Consider the following 22,056-nt stretch of genomic DNA (forward strand, 5'->3'; position numbering starts at 1 on the left):
GTGTGTGTGTGTGTGTGTGTGTGTGTGTGTGTGTGTGTGTGTGTGTGCCTAATGGTAGCCATCTCTAGGATGGAGGCGGGAGTAGAAGGGGGTAGGGGAAAGAAAAAAAAAGGAAAAGAAAGAAAAAGAAAAAGAAGAAATTTGCAAGATAACTTTATTATATATTTAAAAGGAATAGCAAATTGTACATAATAGATTTTCAGTTTCATGTACAGTAATCTTTTTATTATACTATGTTATACAAATACTTGTTTTATTCCATACATTAAAAATAAAATAAATTTAATTTTTAAAAAACCTTAGTATAAGACTTTACTTACACTTATTCTTAAAAATGGAACCATCTTTATCTAGATTTATCTAGATTTATATCACTTTACATTTACACATTATATTTACACTCATCTAGATTTATATCACCAGGGAACATAGGTTTCTATCACCTTCTGAATACACCTGCACTGAACTATGGCATACTAGGAGTATTTGGGATACAATCTTATGCCTTCATTTTTATAGAAGAGTATATTGAGTTCCAGAGAGGGGATGTGAATTGCAAAGACGTGCAACTTTTTAGAATTACAATCATTTTAAGGGGAAGGAAAGGGATTCACTCTTCCTTCTCCTTCAACCCCCATATCCAATTGGTTACCAAATCTTGTTGATCCCACTTTCATCACATCTCTTGCATCTAGTGCCTTCTTTCCACTCAAATGATCAACGCTAGTCAAGGCTTTTATTACCTCTAGCCTAGACTACTGCAATATGCTTCTAATTAATTAGTCTCCATATTACCATTTTCTTTCCTGTCCAATCAATCCTCCACACAGCTTCCATGATAATAAGAATCCTCATTCACTGGCCTGCCCATGCCACTCTCCTGCTCAAAAGCCTCCAGTGGCTGGTGTCCTATTGACTCTAGGAAATAAATACAAACTCTTCACACCAGCACTTAAAACATTTCACAGTTTGGCACTAGCCTTCATTTCTGGACATCACGTATCACACTACTTCATGCATTCTATATTCTGACCAAACTGGATTACATGGCCTTTCATTGCCTCTATGCCTCCTTGCCTTTATCCAAACTGTTTTTTGTACTTAGAATGTACTCCCTCACCACCTCTGTTTCTAAGAATCCTCAGCCTTCTTCAAAGCTCAGTTCAGGCACCATTTCCTTCAGGAAGCCTTTCCCAATCGTTACTGCCCTCTCCCTCTTCAAATTATCTCATATTTATTTGCCTATTTGTATGCTGAATCCCACCAAGAGAATGTAAGCTTCTTAAAGGAAGAGATTGTTTTTCACTGTTTCTGTCTTTATATCTCCAGTGCCTGTCACAGAGCTTTGTGCATAGTAGGAGCTTAATACATAGTTGTTGAATTAAATATCATCCAATTCTATTTGGCCCATCATTTTAACATGTTCTTTTCTTTTTGTACCTGGCCTTTGTCAATCAACCTGTTATCATCCCCAGTTTTGTATCAATCAATCAGTGAACTTTTATTAAGCAACGACTATATGCCAGGCATTATGTGTCATTTGCAAATTTGACAAATGTGCAAAGAATTCCATTCCCTTATTCAATGACTGATCTGCCATCACTCACCTAGGCATTTATTAAGTGCTATTATTATGTGCAAGGTACATTCCAGTGAGTCAAATAATAGGTATTTATTAAGTTCCTATTATATGCCAGGAACTATGCTAAGTGATGGTGAAAGAAAGAAAGAAAGAAAGAAAGAAAGAAAGAAAGAAAGAAAGAAAGACCTGTTTGTCTAGTTAGATCAAAAAAGAAATGAAATTAGTCTGTTCTTGTTGAAAACCATTTTGACCAGTGGTTAGTACTTCCCTTTTTATATGTTTATAAACGTCCTTTTTTGTAATGTATCCTAGAATGTTGTTGGGAATTGAATTCAGACTTGCTGACCTATAGTTTACAGAGTCCAAATTCAATGCCTTTTTTGAAGTTTATGACATTTGCTTTTCTCTTGTCCTACAATCACACTTTTCTCAACTCTATGGTCTTTCAAAAATCACAGAAAACATTTCAGTAATGATATCTGCCAGTTCTTTCAACAGCTGTCCCAGAATGTAATTCATTAGAACCTTGAGAAGCAAAGTTAAAATGGAGTCATTCTGCTTTCTCATTTTCTTCCATTCTCATTTTTTCCATATACTTGCAGAAACAGTGCTATTCCTTCTCTGATGTTTCTCCTTACCTTCTCATATGTTAAAAAAAAAAAAACACCTTTTTCATTCATTGTCCTTAGCACTCATTACCAACTACAGCTAATTCCAGGCTTTAGTGCCTCTGACATAATTCTTCCAAGACTGTGCCACAGTTTTGTATTTAGGTTCCATTACCTACTCTTGCTTTTAGCTTCAATATGCCTTTTGAAAACTGAGTTTGTTCATGACTTTCTTGTGAAGCCGCAATGGTGTCTTCAGACAGCTCCACCTTTTATTTCTCATCAGAATCATTTCTGTTTCAACCTTCAATTTTTTTTCTATGTTGAACATGCTACTCTCTAAATAACTAGCTCAGTAGCTAGTTTGGGATTTTTTTCCCTTTCCTCCTTCATTTTCAGCCTAATAACCTCTTGATCAGACTCCAGGCAAATATATATTCCTGGTACTCTACCTATAGTCAAGAGCCCCATCATTCCTATAATTTAATCCATAGTCTAGAAGTCTATCTTCTACTCTCAGATACCAACTTAACTGTTCATTTCTCAAACTTACTTTCTCTTCTGAAGCCCTACCTGTATTAATGGAAATAACAATTGCCTACCTAAAAATATTTAGTTTTTTTACCCAGGAGTTCATAAACCTTATGTAACACATGACTCAGCCCTTACCTATCCACCTGCCCCCAAGACCTCGGGCTCATACAGACCAGGTCTAGTCCTGGGGACTTGACCCCAAGATGATCATTTTCTCTCTTTGGCTCATTAGACTCTGCCTTCAGTTTTATTCTGGGGAAATTTCCAAAGTGAAGTCTCCTAAATCTACATAGAAAGATTTTGATCTCCTACAGAGGCATAAAATACACAATATGTATATTGGGTATGGAACAGCTTTTATTTTGTTCCCCATGGAAAATGCCTCATGAGAGACTATAAACACATAAAACATTCAAGTGGCCTATTAGAGTAACCCTGAAAGATCAACATGTTTTAGAGAGTGAGATGCTAAGCTATCTTTTCCCATGGACTTGTACTATTCTAGTAACTCAAAGCAAAACAGATTGGTAAGGTACAGATCTCTTCCCTCCTCTTTCCCTCCCAACCCCACCCCCACCTCCACCAAACACACACACATACACACACACACACACACACACACACACACACACACACACACACGCCATGACTTTAGTCTTTCAATTCCAGGGCAGTCCTCTATCAGCAATACTATTCCTTGTCCAAGAAGCACAATGCAAAAGAGATCTTCTTCTAGGAAGCTGATACCTCAAAGCTCAAACTCAGAAACTCACAACCATGAGATTACTCATTTGGTAGCTCCCAAATCTGGTGCCACCTAGGAAATCTCCCCTCTCTGGCTCAAAGGATAGATTTGGGGATCACATTGCTAAGGGAACTCAAAATTCTCCATCATTCACTATGAGTTTAGGGGTTCAAAAATAATGTCCATGAACTACTTTCTTAGACATAAACAGAACAGCCTCTGCCATTTATCAGTCAACTAGAGGACACAATTTGTTTGAAGCAAACTGAAACATCGTAGTGAGAAAAGTCCTCTGCTGTGTGCCTTGGCTACAAGTCAGTATTAGTTGTTCTTGAGGGGAGAGAAGGGGAAAGAGACCCCTTCCCCAACCATCTTGATCGTACTCTAAAAGATAGCAAAAGGAAAAGAAAAATAAGAATAGAAGGAAGGAGGGAGGGAGGAAGAAAGAAAGAAAGAAAGAAAGAAAGAAAGAAAGAAAGAAAGAAAGAGAAAGAAAGAGAGAAAGAAAGGAAGGAAGGAAGGAAGGAAGAAAACAAGCATTTTAAAAATAATTATACTTTATCTTAACATTATTTTATAAAATTTTGAATTCTGAATTCTCTCCCTCCTTCTAGCCCTTCCCCCACCCATTGAGAAGACAAGCAATATGACATCAATTATACATGTGAAGTCATGAAAAACATATTTCCATATTAGCCACATTGGAAAAAACAAGAAAAATAAAGTAAATGAAAAAATATGCTTCAGTGTGCACTCAGAGTTCATAAGTTCTATCATATTTCTTACCTTCTCAATAGAAGGTGGAGGACAAGAATTTGGAATTCAAAAAAAATGTTAAAAATAAATAAATGACAATTTTTTTAAAAAAAAATTTAAAAAAACAAGAGTTTATTCATTAGTTCTCTCTCAGATTGTAAAAAGCATTTTTCATCTGAATCACTTGGAATTGTCTTGGATCATTGTATTGATCAGAATAGCTAATCTTTAAAAGTTGATCATCATTACAATATTGCTGTTACTGTGTACAATGTTCTCCTAGTTCTACTCACTTCACTTTGCATCAGTTCATATAAGTCTTCTCAGATTTTTCTGCAACCATCCCCTCCATTCCTTATAGCACAATAGTATTCCATCATAATCATAAACACAACTTGTCCAGCCATTCCCCAATTGATAGGTATCCCTTCAATTCTAATTCTATACCACCACAAAAAGAGCCTCTATAAATATTTTTGTGCATATAGGTCTTTTTCCTTTTTCTTTAATCTCTTTGGGATACAGATCTGGCAGTGGTATTGCTAAGTCAAAGGTATACACAATTTTATAGTTCTTAAGGGGGGTTGTGACTTCACAAAGTCAAAGTGGCAGAATTAAGGTTAGAACTCAGGCCTCTTCTTTTTTAGTCTTATATTCTATCCAATTCACCATCTTGTCTCCTGGTCTCCTAAAGACAGGTTCCTATGTGAAGTCACAAAGTAGTGTGGTGTCTAACACCTCTCCTGAGGGGACAGTATTCCACTTTTGCTTTTTCTCAGTAAGGCAAAAGAAACAAGAACAGAGATTCTAACCTTCAGCTGCCAGACCTGGGCATGATTATCTCGTCCTCTCTGTCTCTGAATCTAATAACAGTGTCCAGTGTCTCCCTGGCTTCTACTTCATGCCAGTGCCTTAGGGTGATGGTTTCTGATGAAACCTTTAAGGGGAAAGAAGCTTATGGGATACCATCCACTTTGGTTTAAATCTTGCATATGAGGAGATGACAACATGAGCTTGTGTTTTCCAGATTGCTTGTCTCTGTCTGGCCCCAGTGAGGTGAGAGGTATTGTAGGAGAATCACTGACTGTGCAGTGTTCCTATGAAGAAAACTACAAGACTACAAAGAAAAAATGGTGCAAAAAAAGTTGGAAATTTTTTTGTAGCACAATTATGGATACTCAAGAATCAAAAGTGTCCATCAGAGATGATCCTGAAAACAACACATTCACAGTGACCATGAAAAACCTCACTAAAGCTGACGAAGGAGAGTACCAATGTAGGATTGAACAAAGCTTCAGTGATATCAAATTCTCAATTACTGTATTTGTTTCTCCAGGTAAGAGGGATATTTTTCCTAGCCCCCAGGACTTATGGAACCAAGAATTATCCCCCACATCCCACTCCCACAACTTAAGGCAATGAAAACAATCCACAGCTAGTTACTGGCAACTCCAGATAGTGTGTGTGTATGCTTGGGTGCAGGTATGTACCTGTTTATCTGTTTATCCATGTAGGTTGGGTATGAGGCCATTATCAATGGGATCCAGAAGGCCTCTTCTGCATTAGCTGCATTGGAATGGCTGAGTCCTCCAGTCCCACTCTGTTCCCTCATATGCATGGACTGAGCTGGGAAACTTACCTAGAAGTCACCCCTGTGCCCCTGGAACTGTACTAGACCCCACCTCCATCCTGAAAGGCTGATGATCCCCCTGGGTGGGGAGGGGGGAGGGGAACCTTATATCTATGGTAGTGTAGTCACATTTAAGAACTGGTAGATGTTCCCTGGCTCTGAGAAGTCTCGGGCTCCAACTCTCATCCCAATTTTTACCTCCATGAAATTCCAAACCAAGCCATAATCTCTCTGCAAACCTTGATAGACCCAAGGATCTAGCCACCTCCTTTACTGTGTGTTCAATCTTCTATTCTCATAACCATAAAGAAATCTTAGGTCTCCATAGAGCTTTAAGATTTTCGAGGACTTTCTCCCCAAGTGCTATTATACAGTAATTAATTGCACAAGTATTATTATCCCCATCAACAGATGGAGAAGCTGAATCTTAGAGTGGTTAAGTTACTTGCTTTAGGTCACCACCATAGCTAATAAGCACCAGGAGTGGGATTCAAAGTCAGGCCTTCTAAAACACTTTCCAATGCACCACATTAGGGCAGCTAGGTGGCACAGTGGATAAAGCTCTGGTCTTGGAGTCAGGAGGACCAGAGTTCAAACCCGGCCTCAGACACTTGACACTTACTAGCTATGTGACTCTAGGCAAGTCACTTAACCTCAATTGCCTCATTAAAAAAAAATGCACCACATTGTCATGATGCAACAAAGGAAGAGGTTGCGTAGATCTCTTAAAGGGCCCATATCACTGGTCACTGCACCATGAGTAATATCTGCTGTTGCCAAAAAAAAAAAAAAAAAAAAGGAATCAGAGTCAACAGAAAAGCTGTTCTGATCACCTTTAAGGCTCATCTGAAAATACTTGCTATTGACTTCTTCCCTACCATGACGTCCAGCTCCTCCCTGCTGAGTAACCCATCAATCTCGTGAAGGTTCTCTGTATAAGCCCTCTAACCTTTAACCCATCAGGCAAAGATTTATAAGTAGAAGGATGTAGAACCTCGAGATTTATCTGAGTGGCCTTTTGCCTGGGTCTAAGCCAGAGGTTTTTTTGTGTCTTGGATCCCTTTGGCTGTCTGGTGAAGACTATAGACTCCTTCTTAGTAATGTTTTTAAAGGTACAAAATAAAATATATAAGATTACAAAGGAAACCAATTGTATAGAAATACAGTTATGAAAATAATTTTTAAGAACAAAGTCACGAAGCCCTGGTTAAGAACCCCTGATCTAGACATATTTTGTGGGGCTTGGTAAAAACTAGTCCTTCCTGTTCCAGCAGATCTTATCCCCCAGAGTCATCTACCTGGCTGCTGTCATGAATCATAAACTATATAAAATGGAAATATACAAGGGTTTGCATGAGAAAATACAAAGGGACAAGGCCTTGGACTTGATTTGAACTTTCCTCTTCCTAGCACCCACAGTGACCTCAAATAGATATACAACCACATCACCAACAGATATACCAGTGACAGACATAAATGAAATAGGTGAAGAGAAGACCTCAGAAGAGATTTCTGACCCCATGCCACTCCCAAGGTAAGGATAAATTCATTCTCTCTCCCCAAAATCATCCACTTTTCTAAATGTCCCTATTATTGTTAAACGTATCACTCTCCTCTCAATTTCCCAGGTTTGCAAATTTGGCATCTTCTTTCCTTACTCTCTTACACTAGACATATAATCAGTTGTCAAATCTTATCATTTCTACCTTCACAAAATCTCTTGCACACTTCCCCTTCTCTCCAATCACACAGCCTAATTCAGGACCTTGTCACCTCTCACCTGGACTACTGCAATAGTCTTCTAGTTGGACTCCCTGAATCTAATTAGATTCCTGGACTCTCTCCTCTCCAATCCATCCTCTACAAAGCTGCCAAGGTGATCTTCCTATAATGCACTTTTGACCATGTCATTCCCCTGCTCAATAAACTACAGTGGCTCCATATTAGCTCCAGAATCAAGTATAAGGTACTCAGTCTGGTAGGAAGGCTCTTCACAACCTGGACCCTGTACTTTCTTTCCAGTTTGCTCATGCTTTACTCCCTTCCACACTCAATGATAGAGATTCAAGTCCACTTTCTATTCCTTGCACATAATACTCCATCTCCCCCCTTTGGTCCTTTGCATTGGCTTCCCCTATGTTTGCACTATTCTTCTTCCTCACCTCTGCCTCTTGACATCCCTTGGATTTTTTCAGGATTTACCTCAAATGCTACCTTCTACAGGAGACCTTTCCTGGTCCCCCCGGCTGCCAGTGCCTTCACCTCTAAGATTACCTTCCTTTCACTCTGTATATATCTTATTTACGAATTTATTTACATGCAGGAGACAGCCTGCATTCGCATGTAAACTCCTGAAGAACAACGACTATTTCTTTTATATTTTTGCCTTTCTTTGTATCTTTAGCACTTAGCACAACACCTAGTGTAGGTACTTTAAAAATTCTTACTGATTGATTGAATCATACAACCATAAAATGTCAGATGTAGAAGGGATCTTAGAGACTACTTAATGCAGCCTTAATTTAAATTTACTTAGTTTGAAGAAAAGGAAACCAAGTCTCAGAGCTGAGAAAATTATTTTCCCTAGGTCACACAACTATTGAGTTGCAAAACTTGGATGAAGGACTAGTTCTCTTAAGCGTCAGTCCAACACTCTCTCTACTACATGTCCCAATGTGCAGAATTCATTTATGTCCAGAACTGGGCACATACTTTTACTCTCATGAACGATTATCAAGGTTCACAGTTGTATTTTCACATTTCTGACATGTAATTGGTCTTATCCACCTGGCTATACTTCTCCCCTAGTTGAAAGTCAAACTGGGGACCCCATTAACCCTGGATCACTTGCCCCTGTGGCAAATATAGGGCCAGACTCTGGCTCTACATTTGGTTATTAATTAACAAGAGAGCCTTCTTAGTTCCAAATAAGTTTTTCTTTGCATCATTCTCCAAGTGTTGATTATAATCATCAGTCCAGCTCTGGCAGGTCAGTTTTCCAAATGTAGATGGAACTTGGGATGTGTGCCTGGACATGAAAGAGGGAGGGGTAGAAGAAGGGATTAGACCATCGACTACTTTGGATTTTCTTCTTTTCACTAGATCTGGGATTCTTGACAAGCCTGGAATATTGCTCTTGATCCTGGGTCTCTTAATTATTTCATTGGCTGGAGCTGTGTTTTTGGCTTGGAGAATGATGAGACAGAAGAAGGGTGAGTGTGCTACCCCAGGCCATGTTCTTTTTTTCTTTTTTTCTTTTTCTGTTAATTTTTTTCAATTATCTAGTGTTTGTTGTCTCTCCCTTCCCTCCTCCTCATTCCATTAAAAAAATTCTTGTAAGAGATATGCATAGTCAAGCAAAAAAAAAATACTCATATTGGTCATGTTCAAAAATGTGTGTGCATTAGTCCCATCACCTTTCTGTCATAAGGTAAGATTCTTTATCACCAATCTTCTGAAATCATAGTTGATTAGATTTCTTAAGTCTTTCAGAACTGTTCATTTTTACAATATTAATGTTTTAGTATAAATTGTTTTCCTAGTTCTTCTCACTTTACATCAATTCATATAAATCTTCCCAATTCATCCAAAACGTCCCCTTTATGATTTCTTATGGAGCAATAGTATTCCATTACATTCATATACCATGATTTGTTCAGCCATTACCCAACTAATTGGCTTAGATTCTAGTTTTTTACTCTTTGCCACCACAAAACAAGTTGATATAAATATTTCTGTGCATATATGACCTTTTCCTCCTTCTTTGATATCTTTGTTTTATAGGGCAAGTAATGGTATCACTGGATCAAAGGATATGCACAGTTTTGTAACTGTTTTCAAATTGCTTTCCAGATACCCTGTATCTTTCCCTCTCTGCTGCAGCAGGACTCTCTATCCTTCCTCCTTCCTTCCCTAGGATGTGTATCCAATAGTAAGCCACCTAAGTTTATGGGTCTCCTTGGTGCATTAGCAGTTCAGAGTGAAGTGGATGCTTTAACCATAGACCCTCTCTATTTCTAAGGCTCTCCAAAAGGAGAAACTCAAAACAAAAGCCATGGAAAGTTGCAAAGGGGGAACTTAGTTATCTTCAGAGGAGGAAAGAAATAGATCTTCACTATCTTTCACATGGGAAATTTTGCTTCCCCTTCCATTTCAAACATGCAGTCTCACTCACATGCTCCAGTTTAAAACTTTATTTTTGGCCTTTGGGGAAGGAAGTGGTCAGTTCTCAGTAACCTGTTTCACAGGCTGAAGAAGAATCATTTCCTCTGTTTGGTAGCTGGGCTTGTATAATTTTCCTCCAACTTCACTATCAATCAATCATGTAGAAGTGTTTCTCAGGGGCAGCTAGGTGGTACAGTGGATAGAGCACTGGCCTTGAAATCAAGAGGACCTGAGTTCAAATCCACCCTTAAACCAAACACTTGACACTTACTAGCTGTGTGACCCTGGGCAAGTCACTTAACCCCAATTGCTTAAAAAAAAAGAGAAGAAAAGAGATGTGTTTCTTAGACCTATTTAAGTTTAGGGCACTGAGTAGCATGGGCACTTTTCTCTAAGGGCCCAATGGTCCCATAACTCCCCTGTTTGGAAAAAATTAGCTCTCAGTAAAACTGCTAAATTCTTTTTTTTTTTAAAGCATTTACACACAGCTAGCAAGTCACACAGCTAGTAAGTCACAAGTGTTTGGTCTGAGGCCGAATTTGAACTCAGGGCCTCCTGACTTCAGGGATCGTGCTCTATCCACTGTGCCACCAAGCTGCCCCTAAAACTGCTAAATTCTTGATTTAGGGCTATGAGACTCCCATGCCAGTTGCCGCCCTTATTTTGCCCCAGGCCCTGGGGCACAGTCAAGTAAATTTTGTCAACCCATCCGAAGTTTTTCATACTCAATTCACACTTACCTCCTCTTTCCTTCTGAGAATATCTTTTCTCTTTTCTACCACCCTAAACTCATCCCCAAGAATATTATTACTCAAAGACTGCCTCTTCTAGAAAGCCTGACTAAACTACCCTATCCAGCTCTAGTCATTCCAATCACTCCAGTAAATCCTACCCAACACTAGCTTATCCTGGTCAGTGATAGAGGTGGTAAGTGGGGTGCAGGGCATAATCCTGAATAGAAGGATGAGGAGTCAAGTAGGGGACCCTATAATCTTTAATTAGTTCTTTATTTTTGACATGAACAGTGGCTGGGGGCCAGGTTTCCAAAGAAGGAAGAGAGCAGCCTATGCACTACTCAGGGCCCTGAAGTTAAGAAGGCCCAGGAGACACCCCCAAGTGAGACATTGTAAAATTTAGGAGGGAAAATAAAATAGCTGCCAAGCAAGGGCAGTGGTTGTCCTTTGGCTTTTCAAACAGCCCCAAGAAAGCAGACTACTTCCCTAGGCGGCATAATGGCTAGAGAGCTGGTCCTAGAATCAGAGACCTGAGTTCATGTCTGGCCTCAGACACTCCCTAGCAGTATGACCCTGAGTAAGTCATTTAACCTCTGACTGCCTCAGTTTCATAATATGTAAAATGGGAATAATAATAGCACCTACCTCAAAGGTTGTTGTGGGAAACAAATGAGATATGTGGAAAGTACTGTAGAAATTTTAGTTATTATTATTATTATTATTTCCCCAAAAAGTACACAAAGAAAAATTCAAGCATGTGAGCTGCCAGGCTAGGCATCTGACTATTTCCTACCTTTCTTATATCACAGTTGATCTATCTAGTCCAGGGAAAGCACTGAGAAAAGTGAGGGACAATAGTTTAAGATGCATATGAACCTATCTAAAATAGGCTTCATGTGGCAGCTAGGTGGTGCAGTGGATAGAGCACCAGCCCTGGATTCAGGAGGACCTGAGTTCAAATCCAGCCTCAGGAACATAACACTTACTAGCTGTGTGACCCTGGGCAAGTCACTTAACCCCATTGCCTAGCCAAAAAATAAAATAAAATAAAATGGGCTTCATGTCTATTAATATGTTTTCAATGTATATATTTTAAATATGTGGGTGAAATGCCTCCCTTTTTAGATTAGGGCCACTAGACATCAAGGATCCTATCTTTCCCTTCTGATTCCTTGTCACACCCAAGTGGTGTCATGACACCACCTTACCACCATCCCAAGTCCCAATATGATACTCTGCCTATGGAATTAAATGCATAGTCGTACCAGACTAGACAAGTTTGTGAACTACCCTTTACTCACCACAACCCCCTTTAAAAGTCTTTCATACTCCTCTTTGACAAGGACAGAGGTGTGGGAGAGCAGAGCTATGATTAAAAAATGGACAACTCCTAGGACAATGACAGAATGAGTGAATAAATGAATGAATGAAAAGACATTTATTAAAGGCTTACTACAGGCAAAAGCACGATAAGCTTTATGCTGGACATCAGGGAAAATTATGATTATGACTTCTTGAAATGTGATCCCAAGGAAGATGATTAAGTCAGAGAACTTAAACAACATAAGGAATATATATCTCTCCAGCTTGAATGGTTTCAATAGTGTGCTGGCCAAAGAAAGAAGGGTGGTCATGTTGGGCTAGATGACCTCTTGAGATCTGTTTCAAAAGAAGTAACATATCATAGTGGAGAGAGAAAGAGTGGATTTAGGAGCCAGGAAGACCTAGAATCAAGACCCACCTCTGACTTGGACTGGCCATGTAACCCTTGGGCAGGTCATGTGACTTCTTGATACCCTTGGGAAACTTTCTAATCCAGAAGTTCTTAGCGTTTTTTAGGGCATGGACTCCTTTGGTACTTTGGTGGAGCTTATGGACCCCTTCTCCAAATAATGTCTTTAGATGCATAAAATAATATATGTGGATTTCAAAGGACCCCTTTTCTCTGAATAATGTCTTTAAATTCATAAAATTATATATGTGTATGTATACATATATATATGTATGTGTGTGTGGATTTCAAAGGAAATTAGTTATGTTGAAATGAAGTCATCAATTAAAAACACAAAAAAAAAAAAAACAGTTCAAGGTTCTTAACCTGAGGTCTAAGAAGATAAGTTATAGAGCAGGTGCCGGCTCTGTACTGGTAAAGAGAGTTTCCTCATTGAGAGTTCTCCATAACAATGAAATCATGAGTCCTCTCCAGGGGGAGATAGCAGAGTATACAGAAAAGAGCCCAAGTACTGGTTAGAGAACGTGGTTTCATATCCTACTTCTAACACTCACTTTTCATATGATCTTAGGCAAGTTACATATACCCGTCCCTCAGCCTTGGTTTCCTCAGCTACAAAATGAGGGGGCTGTACTACATGGCCCAGGATATTCCATCTGGCTCTAGAGCCATGATCCTAAGGAGAGCTCAGTCTCAGATTCTGCAAGGAGCTCCTCTTTGAAAATGACCATTATTTCCTAAAATGTAGATTGCCCCTACCTTTCCTCCACCCTGTCCTGCTTCCCCTTTTTCCTTTTAATTAATGAATCTGTTTCTGAGCCCATCCTTATTCTACACACCAAGCCAGCTGACTCTGAACAAGATTATGCTCTCTTAGGCTGACATCTTTAAGGTTAGTCCTGAAGATAATAAAGCTGTTACTGAATAAAGACACCGAATGTTCTCTCTTTCCCCTTAAATCCCCATCTTCCTGACCCAGCTTACTCATCTTCCACCCTGACAACTCTCTGTGGTCTATGGAAATGACTCTGTGACTCCTAACCATCTTTGTTTCTTTTTAGCTGATGAGAAGTCCATGGTGTTTCTGGACTCTAATCAGGTAAGAGAAGCTATGGTCTGAGGGAAATTGAGATCCCCCTCCCTCCATTCTTTCCTTGATAAGGAAAAAGGCAAATAATGTAGTTATATAATATCCCATGGCACAATGGAGTCTTTATTTTGATCCATTCCTGTAGAGAGATGGTATGGCCTAGTAGATAGAAGGTTGGCCCCAGTGTCAAGATATTATCTGTATGACCTTAGGCAAGTCAACCTCTCAGGGCCCTGAGCATCTCTAAGACTCCATGTTGCAGAGAAGGGACTGACCTTGACTCAGTAAAGAAAGTTCTTTATACTAATGTGATCACAGGCCCAGTCTCTATTCCTATGCCCAGCAAAGAGGGTGTGGCAATAATTCCCAATCAGAGCCACAGGCATTGTGCTCAGGGACTCAGGTTACCATCTTCCTCTCTTACTCTAAGAGAAGCCTGCAGATAAGGGATAACAATATAGCTAGGTTTTTGCCTAGTCAGATAGGAACTGGGGTAAATTTGGAGGCAGGACACAAAGGCTATGGGAAAGTGTAGAGGTCATTCAGGGAGAGAGAGTCAGTAGACAGAGAAGACTGGGTCAGCCCAGGAGATAATCCTCAATGAGAATTCTGGGTCTGGCCATTTACATGGTACTGTCCAATGTGCTGGCCAGCCCCTGTCCATTGCTCCCGAGCAGCCAAACAACGAACCTTGTTACTCAAATCTGGAGCTACAGGAGAGACACTCAAATCAGGATCCTCCTATCCAAAGCAATCCAGATGTACAATTCAGCACTGTGGTAAGTACTGGAGTCTTCCTCTCTGTACATATGTCCTACAATGACTCCCATTCCCAGTACTAAGGATTTTGAAGACATCTCGGGAAAGGCAATATCAACAAAACCTGAGCAGGTTTGACTGGAGTCAGCAGCCTTTGCTGTGGCCAACACAAGATTTTAAGAAAGCAAAGTGAATTTGGATTTTTGCCACGTACAAGGTCCCTTATTGGCCTTGGTGTCCATGCTTTGAGAAGTGACTGGGGTTGGGGGTTGAGTTATAGTATCAGTGAGGAAAGGTGGAGGTGGCTAAGGATTACAGTCTTGGCCATGGCTTAAGAATGCCAACACACAGTCCTGGTCAGAGATTGTCAATGTTCCTGTGTGTTTTGGTTTTCTGTTGTTGTTCTTAAGTTTTCATTTCTGTTTTTTGCTTAGATTCACTTTGATCTCTGACTTTCATTCAAGTTCAACTTAAGTTCTATCTAAGAACAAGGTAGATCACCTACATAGATCTAGGTCTAGAAGGGGGCCTTAGATGCCATCTAGATCAACCCCATCACTTTTCAGATAAGGAAAGTGAGGCCTAGACAGGTTGGTTAGTGGATTGCCCAAGATCTCACCGTGACAGTAATAGAAGTAGGATTTGAACTCAGGTCCTATGATTCCAAATCCAGTCCTCTTTCCATTGTATCATGCTTCCTGATTCCCTCTGAAGTGGATACCCTACAATTGAAGCAAATATCCTCAAGTCAATAAGCATTCATTAAGTGCTTTCTGTGTGCTAAGCCCTAGGAATACAAATACAAGCAGAAGGCAACACATAAAAAGAAACTGAGAGGGTGAAAGAGAAAACCCAACTCTAGGCCTGAGATGGGTGGCAGGATGGGAAAAGTATGGTAGAGAAAATTCAGAGCACAGCCTAGAGAAGAATGAAGATATGGCTGACCTGGCGCCCTCCTTAAATGGAGGTGATGGAGCAGGTCAATCAGAGGGAGATGCTGCAGAGGTAGAGGGTGCTCCCAGTGTATGAATTCCAAGGGTTCTTGGAGTGAGCTTCCAGGATGAAGAGGTTCTGGAGCATAGTGGGGGAAGTCTGGATAAAATCTGGAGAGGAATAAAGACCTCTTTTAAAATACCCAGATTCATGGGTATAATTTTTAGGAGGGTGAAAATTCTGGTAGTTCATGGCACCATATGTCATGTCATAGAGGAGCAAGCTTTAGAGAATAGTGCTGTACATTGATCCTCCTTATGCTAGAAAAATATGGACTGCAGCCCTCCTGAAATGACTTACATACAGCATGGGATTCCTCAGTGCCATTGTTTCTGCACCAGGAAGAGGACAAAATTACTCCAAAGTCAAGGACTTTTACACCAGAAGGGTGGTCTTCTATCACTTCTGTACTCCTTGTTGGCAAAAACAAACAATAATGGCATTTCTAGTCCTAACTCTCGGATGGGAACATCCTTCCAGGTCATAAATAGGGAGTCATGGAGGTGTTCTTTCACCCCTAAATTGGTTATATCCAATGCCTGACTGGCACAATCTGGCTATACTTCTTCATGTAGAACAATCAGCCAATAAAAATTAATTAAGGACCTAATATGCACCAGACATTATGCTAAAAGCTAGGGATACAAAGAGTACTTAAAAAAATACAAAAAGACAGTCCCCACCCCACCTGCTGCTTACAATACAATAGGGGAAACTACAAGAAAATAATTAATAGAGGGAAGATTAGAATAGAATTAAGATGACATTGGGAAAGGCTTCTTGTAGAAGGTAAGATTTTAAGGATTTCAAGGGAATTTTGATTCCTTAAATCAAGGGATTCAAGGGATCTTTAAAGGAAGATGAGACTTAAAGAGAACCAAGGAAACTAGGTAGATAGGACAAAGAAGGATGGCATTCCAGGTATGGAGGGTGGTCCAGCTGAGAAATGGAGTGTCTTGTGTGTGGAACAACAAGAAGGCCAGTGTCACTGGATCAAAGAGTACCTGGCAGAGAGCAAAATGTAAGAAGACTGGAAAGGTAGGAAGGAGCTAAGTTAAGGACTTTGATAACCATGCAGAGGATTTTGTATTTGATCCTGTAGGTAACAGGGAGCCATTGAAATTTATGGAGTAGAAATTGGTGGTCAGACCTGCACTTTAGGAAAATCATTTTGGTGGCTGAATGGAGGATGGATTGGAGTGAGGGAGTGGGGAAGTGGTGGGGGAGGGAAGGTTGTGACTGGAAGATCCACCAGCAGGCTTTTGTAATAGTCCAAGCGTGAGGTGAATGAAGTCCTGCACCATGGTTGGCTGTATCAGAGGAGAGAAGAGACTATATTTTAGAAGTATTGCAAAGGTGAAATTGATAGGTCTTGGCAACAGATTGAAAATGAGGAGTGAGAAATAGTGAGGATTTGAGGATGACAACTAGGTCACAAACCTGGGTGACTAAAAAGATGATGGTATACCTCATAGTAATGGGAAAGTTTGGAAAGGTATCAGGCAAGGGTGGGAAACCTGCAGCCTCGAGGCCACATGTGGCCATCTAGGTCCTCAAGTGCAGCCCTTTGACTGAATCCAAACTTCAAACAACAAACCCCCTTAATAAAAGGACTTGTTTGGTAAAACTTGGACTCAGTCAAAAGACCACACCCAAGGATCTAGAAGGCCACATACAGCTTCAAGACCACAGGTTCCCCAGCCCTCGTGTAGGGTTTAGGAAGAAAGGTGACAAGTTCAGCTTTGGAAATGTTGAGTTTAAAATGATTACTACTAGGCATTCAGTTCAAAAGGTATGAAAGGAAGTTGGAGAATGTGAAACCGGAGGTCAACAGAGAGGTTAGGGCAGGATAGGTAGGTTTGAAAATCATCAGCATAGAGATGGCAATTGAGTTACATGGTCATTGATGAGATCACCGAGTGAAATAGTATAGAGGGGAAAGAGAAAAGGGGAGAGGATAGTACCCTGTAAAACACCTACAGTTAGTGGGTTTGACCTGGATGAGCATCCAGCGATGGAGGAAATGCCCTCAAGTACTCTAGAGTAGTCTGACCTTATTGCTTCCCTACATGAAATTCCTTCTGGAGGGAAGGGATAGGGTATTCTCCCCATGGTACAGCTGAGATAACTGAGATACAGAGAAGTTATATTATTTGCCCCAATATCACAAATAATTGGAGATTAAGCTTGAAACTGACCTAGGAGGCCCCATTCCCAGCCCAGTACTCTGGAGGGACTCCCCTCCAAACTGCCTACCTGATAACCCAAGAGAGAAACACCAAGTTAGATTCTAGTTAATCTTATCATAGAATGGAAAGGTGTAGGGCAGGGGTGGGGAACCTGCAGTCTCAATGGTTTCTAAGTGAGGGGCTTTAGAACTCTTCATTTTGTGTACATTTCTAATTCTTCTATGGCATGTGGGCTGGGGAGAGAAGGTGGTGAAAATTGAGAGTAATAGGTTCCTGTGCTGGAAAAGGAAAGATGTGAGGGAGGAATTTCAAAAATAGCTTGGCAGGGATAATGATGAGGGATGAGAAGAAAAGAAGGGCAGAAAGCCCGGAGACAGGGACTGTGAAGTTTTGACTGCCAGGCTCAGGTTAGGAGCTTTGCAGAATCGCTGTCCCAGAAACAGGTGCTGATTCAAATGGGGATTCCTAAATATGCCTCTACCTAAATCCCTCACTGGATGTGTGATATTGGGACAAGTCACTTAACCTCTCTATGTGTTTCCTCACCTATCCCATCTGTACTATCTGACTCCTTGCCTACTCCAACTCAGTATGTCCATACAGCACTTGCCTTGGCCGAGGGACTAATGAGGACAAGTAAGGTTGTGTCTGTAACATACTTTGTTATCTTTCACTTACAAGTCAAGGATAGATGTAGATGGGTTAAGGAAAGGATATGGGATATATGAGGAGGAACAGTCATATCAGCAATCTATCTCAGAAAAAAGCCAGCACTTCTGGGAAAATCTCTAGTAGCACATCAATGATGTCTTATGGGGAGAAGTCTGAAATCCCTGTTCTCACTGTCCATAGGTACTTGAGAAACACTGCTCTAAGCAGATTGTTCATTTCTCCTGTTCCCTCCTTCTCCTGACCCCCTAAACATTCCATTTCTCTCTACAGATTGCTTCTCAAGAAGAATCTGTTACATACTCCATCTTAACTTTTCCCACGGACAATCAGAACACAGCTTTGGAGAAACAGGAGTACCCAGTGGAGAATACAGTGTATAGTACAATAATGAAGACATAGGCTGCAACACTCTGGCCTCCTGCACTGAAGGCCAGCCCTTTGGATAAAAACATAAATAAACATCTCTCTTTTTCCCAGGTCTTTATTTATCAATTTTGTGTTGTAGTGAGGGCTCAGAAATAGTCATGTGGCACATTTAAATATAAGTAATTAAAAGAGTAGCTGTTGGGAGTGTGGGAAGAGGATAACTTCCATCTGAGACCGAGGCAGAATGATATATGAGAAGGACAATCCATACTGGGATCAGAAGACTTGGATTCAAATCCTGTTTCTTAGGGGGCAGATAGGTGGCACAGTAGATAGAGCACCAGCCCTGGAGTCAGGAGGACCTGAGTTCAAATCTAGCCTCAGACACTCACTAGCTGTGTGACTCTGGGCAAGTCACTTAACCCCACTTGCCTCACCAAAAAAAAAAAAAACCCCACAAATCCTGTTTCTTTCTGACTCTGAGCCTTCATTCTGACTAGTTATTCAATGGAACCTCTTTAAGCCTCAATTTTCTTACCTGTAAAATAGGACTGATAACATTTACATTAACTATAATAATATTTAAATTACCTATCTCACAGGGTTATTGTAAGGAAAACATTTTATTATTTATTATATAATAATAATTGTATGGTATGATACCACATAAAACCCCAGGGCTGGCATTGGAGGCCCTCAGTCTTGGTTCTCTTCCTCTCTATTTTCAGCTCTCATTCCCTACCCCCTGGAAGAGTGGCAACTGAGAGTACATAAGCAATGATGATCACACTGAGGACCAATAAGAAACATCTACTCCAAAGGAAACCAAATGAGAAAATTCAGATCCAATTCTCTTTTTTATCTTGTATCCTTCCCTTGGCTTGATTTCAGTTGCTTATTTTGCAATGAAGGTGGGAAATACATGTCCCTCCAAGGCCTATAGAGCAAGTCATGGATTTAGAAGTGGAAAGAGGCAATGAAGCCAAGATTATGGCTCTCCAAGGTGCTAGAAAAGGATGGGCTGAAATTTCAGCATCTATGGGATTTATGATGATGGCATAATGGTGAAGTCCAAACCCTACACATACTGTACTTGTTAATCACTGAGACTTGGGCTATTCAAGACACTCCCAGAAGAGGAAGACAGTAAAATTGCATACCCTGAGTTCCAACCCTCTCCTCCTCCAATTTTTCCTGCATTTTTATTTTCATCTACTCTTCACCCCTGCTCAGTCTTCAGCCATTCAACATTTAGGGATTCAAGCCATTAGGTACCTGGTAATTTTCATTATAATGGTGGAGAAAAGACTAGAGATAAGATACTCCGCAGTTAATAGTAGCATTGATTCAGTTACTCAGCACAGTTTCAGCTTTATAGTACCAACCAATCCCTCCTTAGCATATCCACTTGCAGTTCAGGTTTGAAAATACCCATCAATCTTCCTGGGCTTTGCTTATCCCACTCTGCTGTTAGGCACCTTGAAGTCAGACAACTTGGAATGGAGTACCACCTCCACTTTTGACTAACTGTGCAATCCTAGACTAGTCACTGGACCACTCTGAGGGTCAGAATCCTCATCTGTAAAGTGAGAATCATGGGATTTAGAGCTAGAGAGGAGCTCAGACACCACTGCCAATCTTAGAGACTTTTGAAGAAATAATTCTATAGAGATTTGCTAATTACCTATAACCTGGGGCTCAATGATGGTATAAGATTCTCCTTATTGGTGGAGAGACCCATAACTCATACCTCTGTGCCTAAATGAGGGGTAGAGTTGGCAAGAGGTTAGAAGAGGAGAAATGGTTGATTTTTTGGCTTCAGGCTTTGAGAGGGCACACAAGGTGGCAAAATGGAGCATCTGGTGATCATTCTCTCCACAAACAAGGAGAGTCATGCAAATGCCAACCTTGAGCCAGAAAGGTTACATAGCTATCTGGGGAAACTCACCATAGACTCCAAGTCAAGCCTGAACAGTATGAATCTATTTGTTAGTTTTTAAGAAAAGCAAAATATTTATGTAACCTTGGTGAAATATAATCAACGATGAGAGGCAAGTACAGGGGTGGGGGGAATGACAAAGCTTAGAAAGTTTAGAGATTAATGAATCTATGCAACTGCACACAAAATTAATGGATTCATTAAGAACCAAACCACCAAGGATTAGCAACTCTGTGGGGGTCTTTGCAATATTCAGAGAAAAAGGAAAATATTAATGAGAAATTGACTATAGCATGCTACACAAGCAGGTTACATAAGTCTTCCATTGTTCACCCTAGAGGCAATGAATTTTCCAGAATCTCTCAGGGATGCAATGCCTAAGATACCCAGAATCCCTTGTAGTTACAACAAGGTTCTAGAAGCACAACAAAAATAACCAACCTAAGGTATAGTAGGGGCAGCTAGGTGGCACCATAGTGCACAGAGTGCCTGGTCTAGAATCAGGAAGGCCCATCTTCCTGAGTTCAAATCTGACCTCAGATACTTACTAGCTGTGTGACCCTGGGCAAATCATTTAACCTTATTTGCCTCAATTTCCTCATCTGTAAAATGAAACTGGAGAAGGAGTTGGACATGACTGAAATGACTGAACAACAAAAAGGTCTAGCAAACCTAGAATCAGTGACTCTGCCAAACCTATTCCCTTCATCTTAAAGATGAGAAAACTGGGGTACAGAGAACTTAAATAACTTTTTCAAGATGGCAAAGGCATCTGCAAAAGCAGAGCTGGGATTTGAACCTAAGGTCTCTAATGCCAAAGTCCTTTTTTATTTATTTAGACTAAACTTGTGATCTCATTGGCATAGGAAGCTCCCAGTGTGGAAATTCCTCTATCAGTATGGATTAACACTTACTTTACAACTTGTCTTAGAGAGTTGTTTATCAGTCAATCAGTCAGTCAATAAACATTTATTAAATACCTATTACTGCCAGGCACTGTGCTAAGTGCTAGGGATAAAAAGAAAAGAGACAGCCCTTGCTCTCAAGGAGTTCACAATGGGCCTCAGTTTCTTCCTCTGAAAAATAAAGGCATTGGACTAAATAATTTTTATGTCCTTTAGAGACTTTGGAAGAGCATTTTGCTCCAGCCCTCCAATCAGAGGGGCAAAGGATACCAGGGTACTGATGAGATGTGAGTACCAAAACTAATGCAAGCAGGATGATGAGTTTCTTGGTGATGAGTTATCCTGGTGGAGTCCAGTCCATGAAGTATTGCCAGCCCTGGGTCTGATAAAGTAGGGATGAAAGAGAGGAAAATGAAAACAGAGAAGAAAGAAGGAAGATATTATCAATCAATAAGCATTTACTAAGTACCTGTTACGTGCAAGGCACTGTACTAGGTTATGGAAATACTGAGACAAAAATGAAAGAATTCCTACCCTCTCAAAAAGAGTTTAAATTCTATTGGGGAAGAAACATGTTTATAAGTATAGCAGACTTTATTAACCCACATGTAGAAGTTCCATGTACAAGACCCCACATATATTGAATCCTTCTGGAAAA

The 22,056-nt window shown here is 40.3% G+C and overlaps 1 protein-coding gene across 1 annotated transcript in view; it reads left to right on the top strand.

Annotated features, from left to right (window-relative positions):
• Positions 1 to 22,056, top strand: part of LOC114049249 (CMRF35-like molecule 8) — a 72,203-nt gene that overhangs the window by 1,269 nt on the left and 48,878 nt on the right. Inside the window, 5 exon segments of the mRNA XM_027870478.1 lie at positions 5,253 to 5,561; positions 7,266 to 7,389; positions 8,958 to 9,067; positions 13,547 to 13,584; positions 14,229 to 14,354. Of these exon segments, the coding sequence (XP_027726279.1) occupies positions 5,253 to 5,561; positions 7,266 to 7,389; positions 8,958 to 9,067; positions 13,547 to 13,584; positions 14,229 to 14,354 (707 nt within the window).

This window comes from Vombatus ursinus, unplaced genomic scaffold (assembly GCF_900497805.2).
Source record: "Vombatus ursinus unplaced genomic scaffold, bare-nosed wombat genome assembly UNPS02014797.1, whole genome shotgun sequence".
In the NCBI taxonomy this organism is placed as follows: domain Eukaryota; kingdom Metazoa; phylum Chordata; class Mammalia; order Diprotodontia; family Vombatidae; genus Vombatus; species Vombatus ursinus.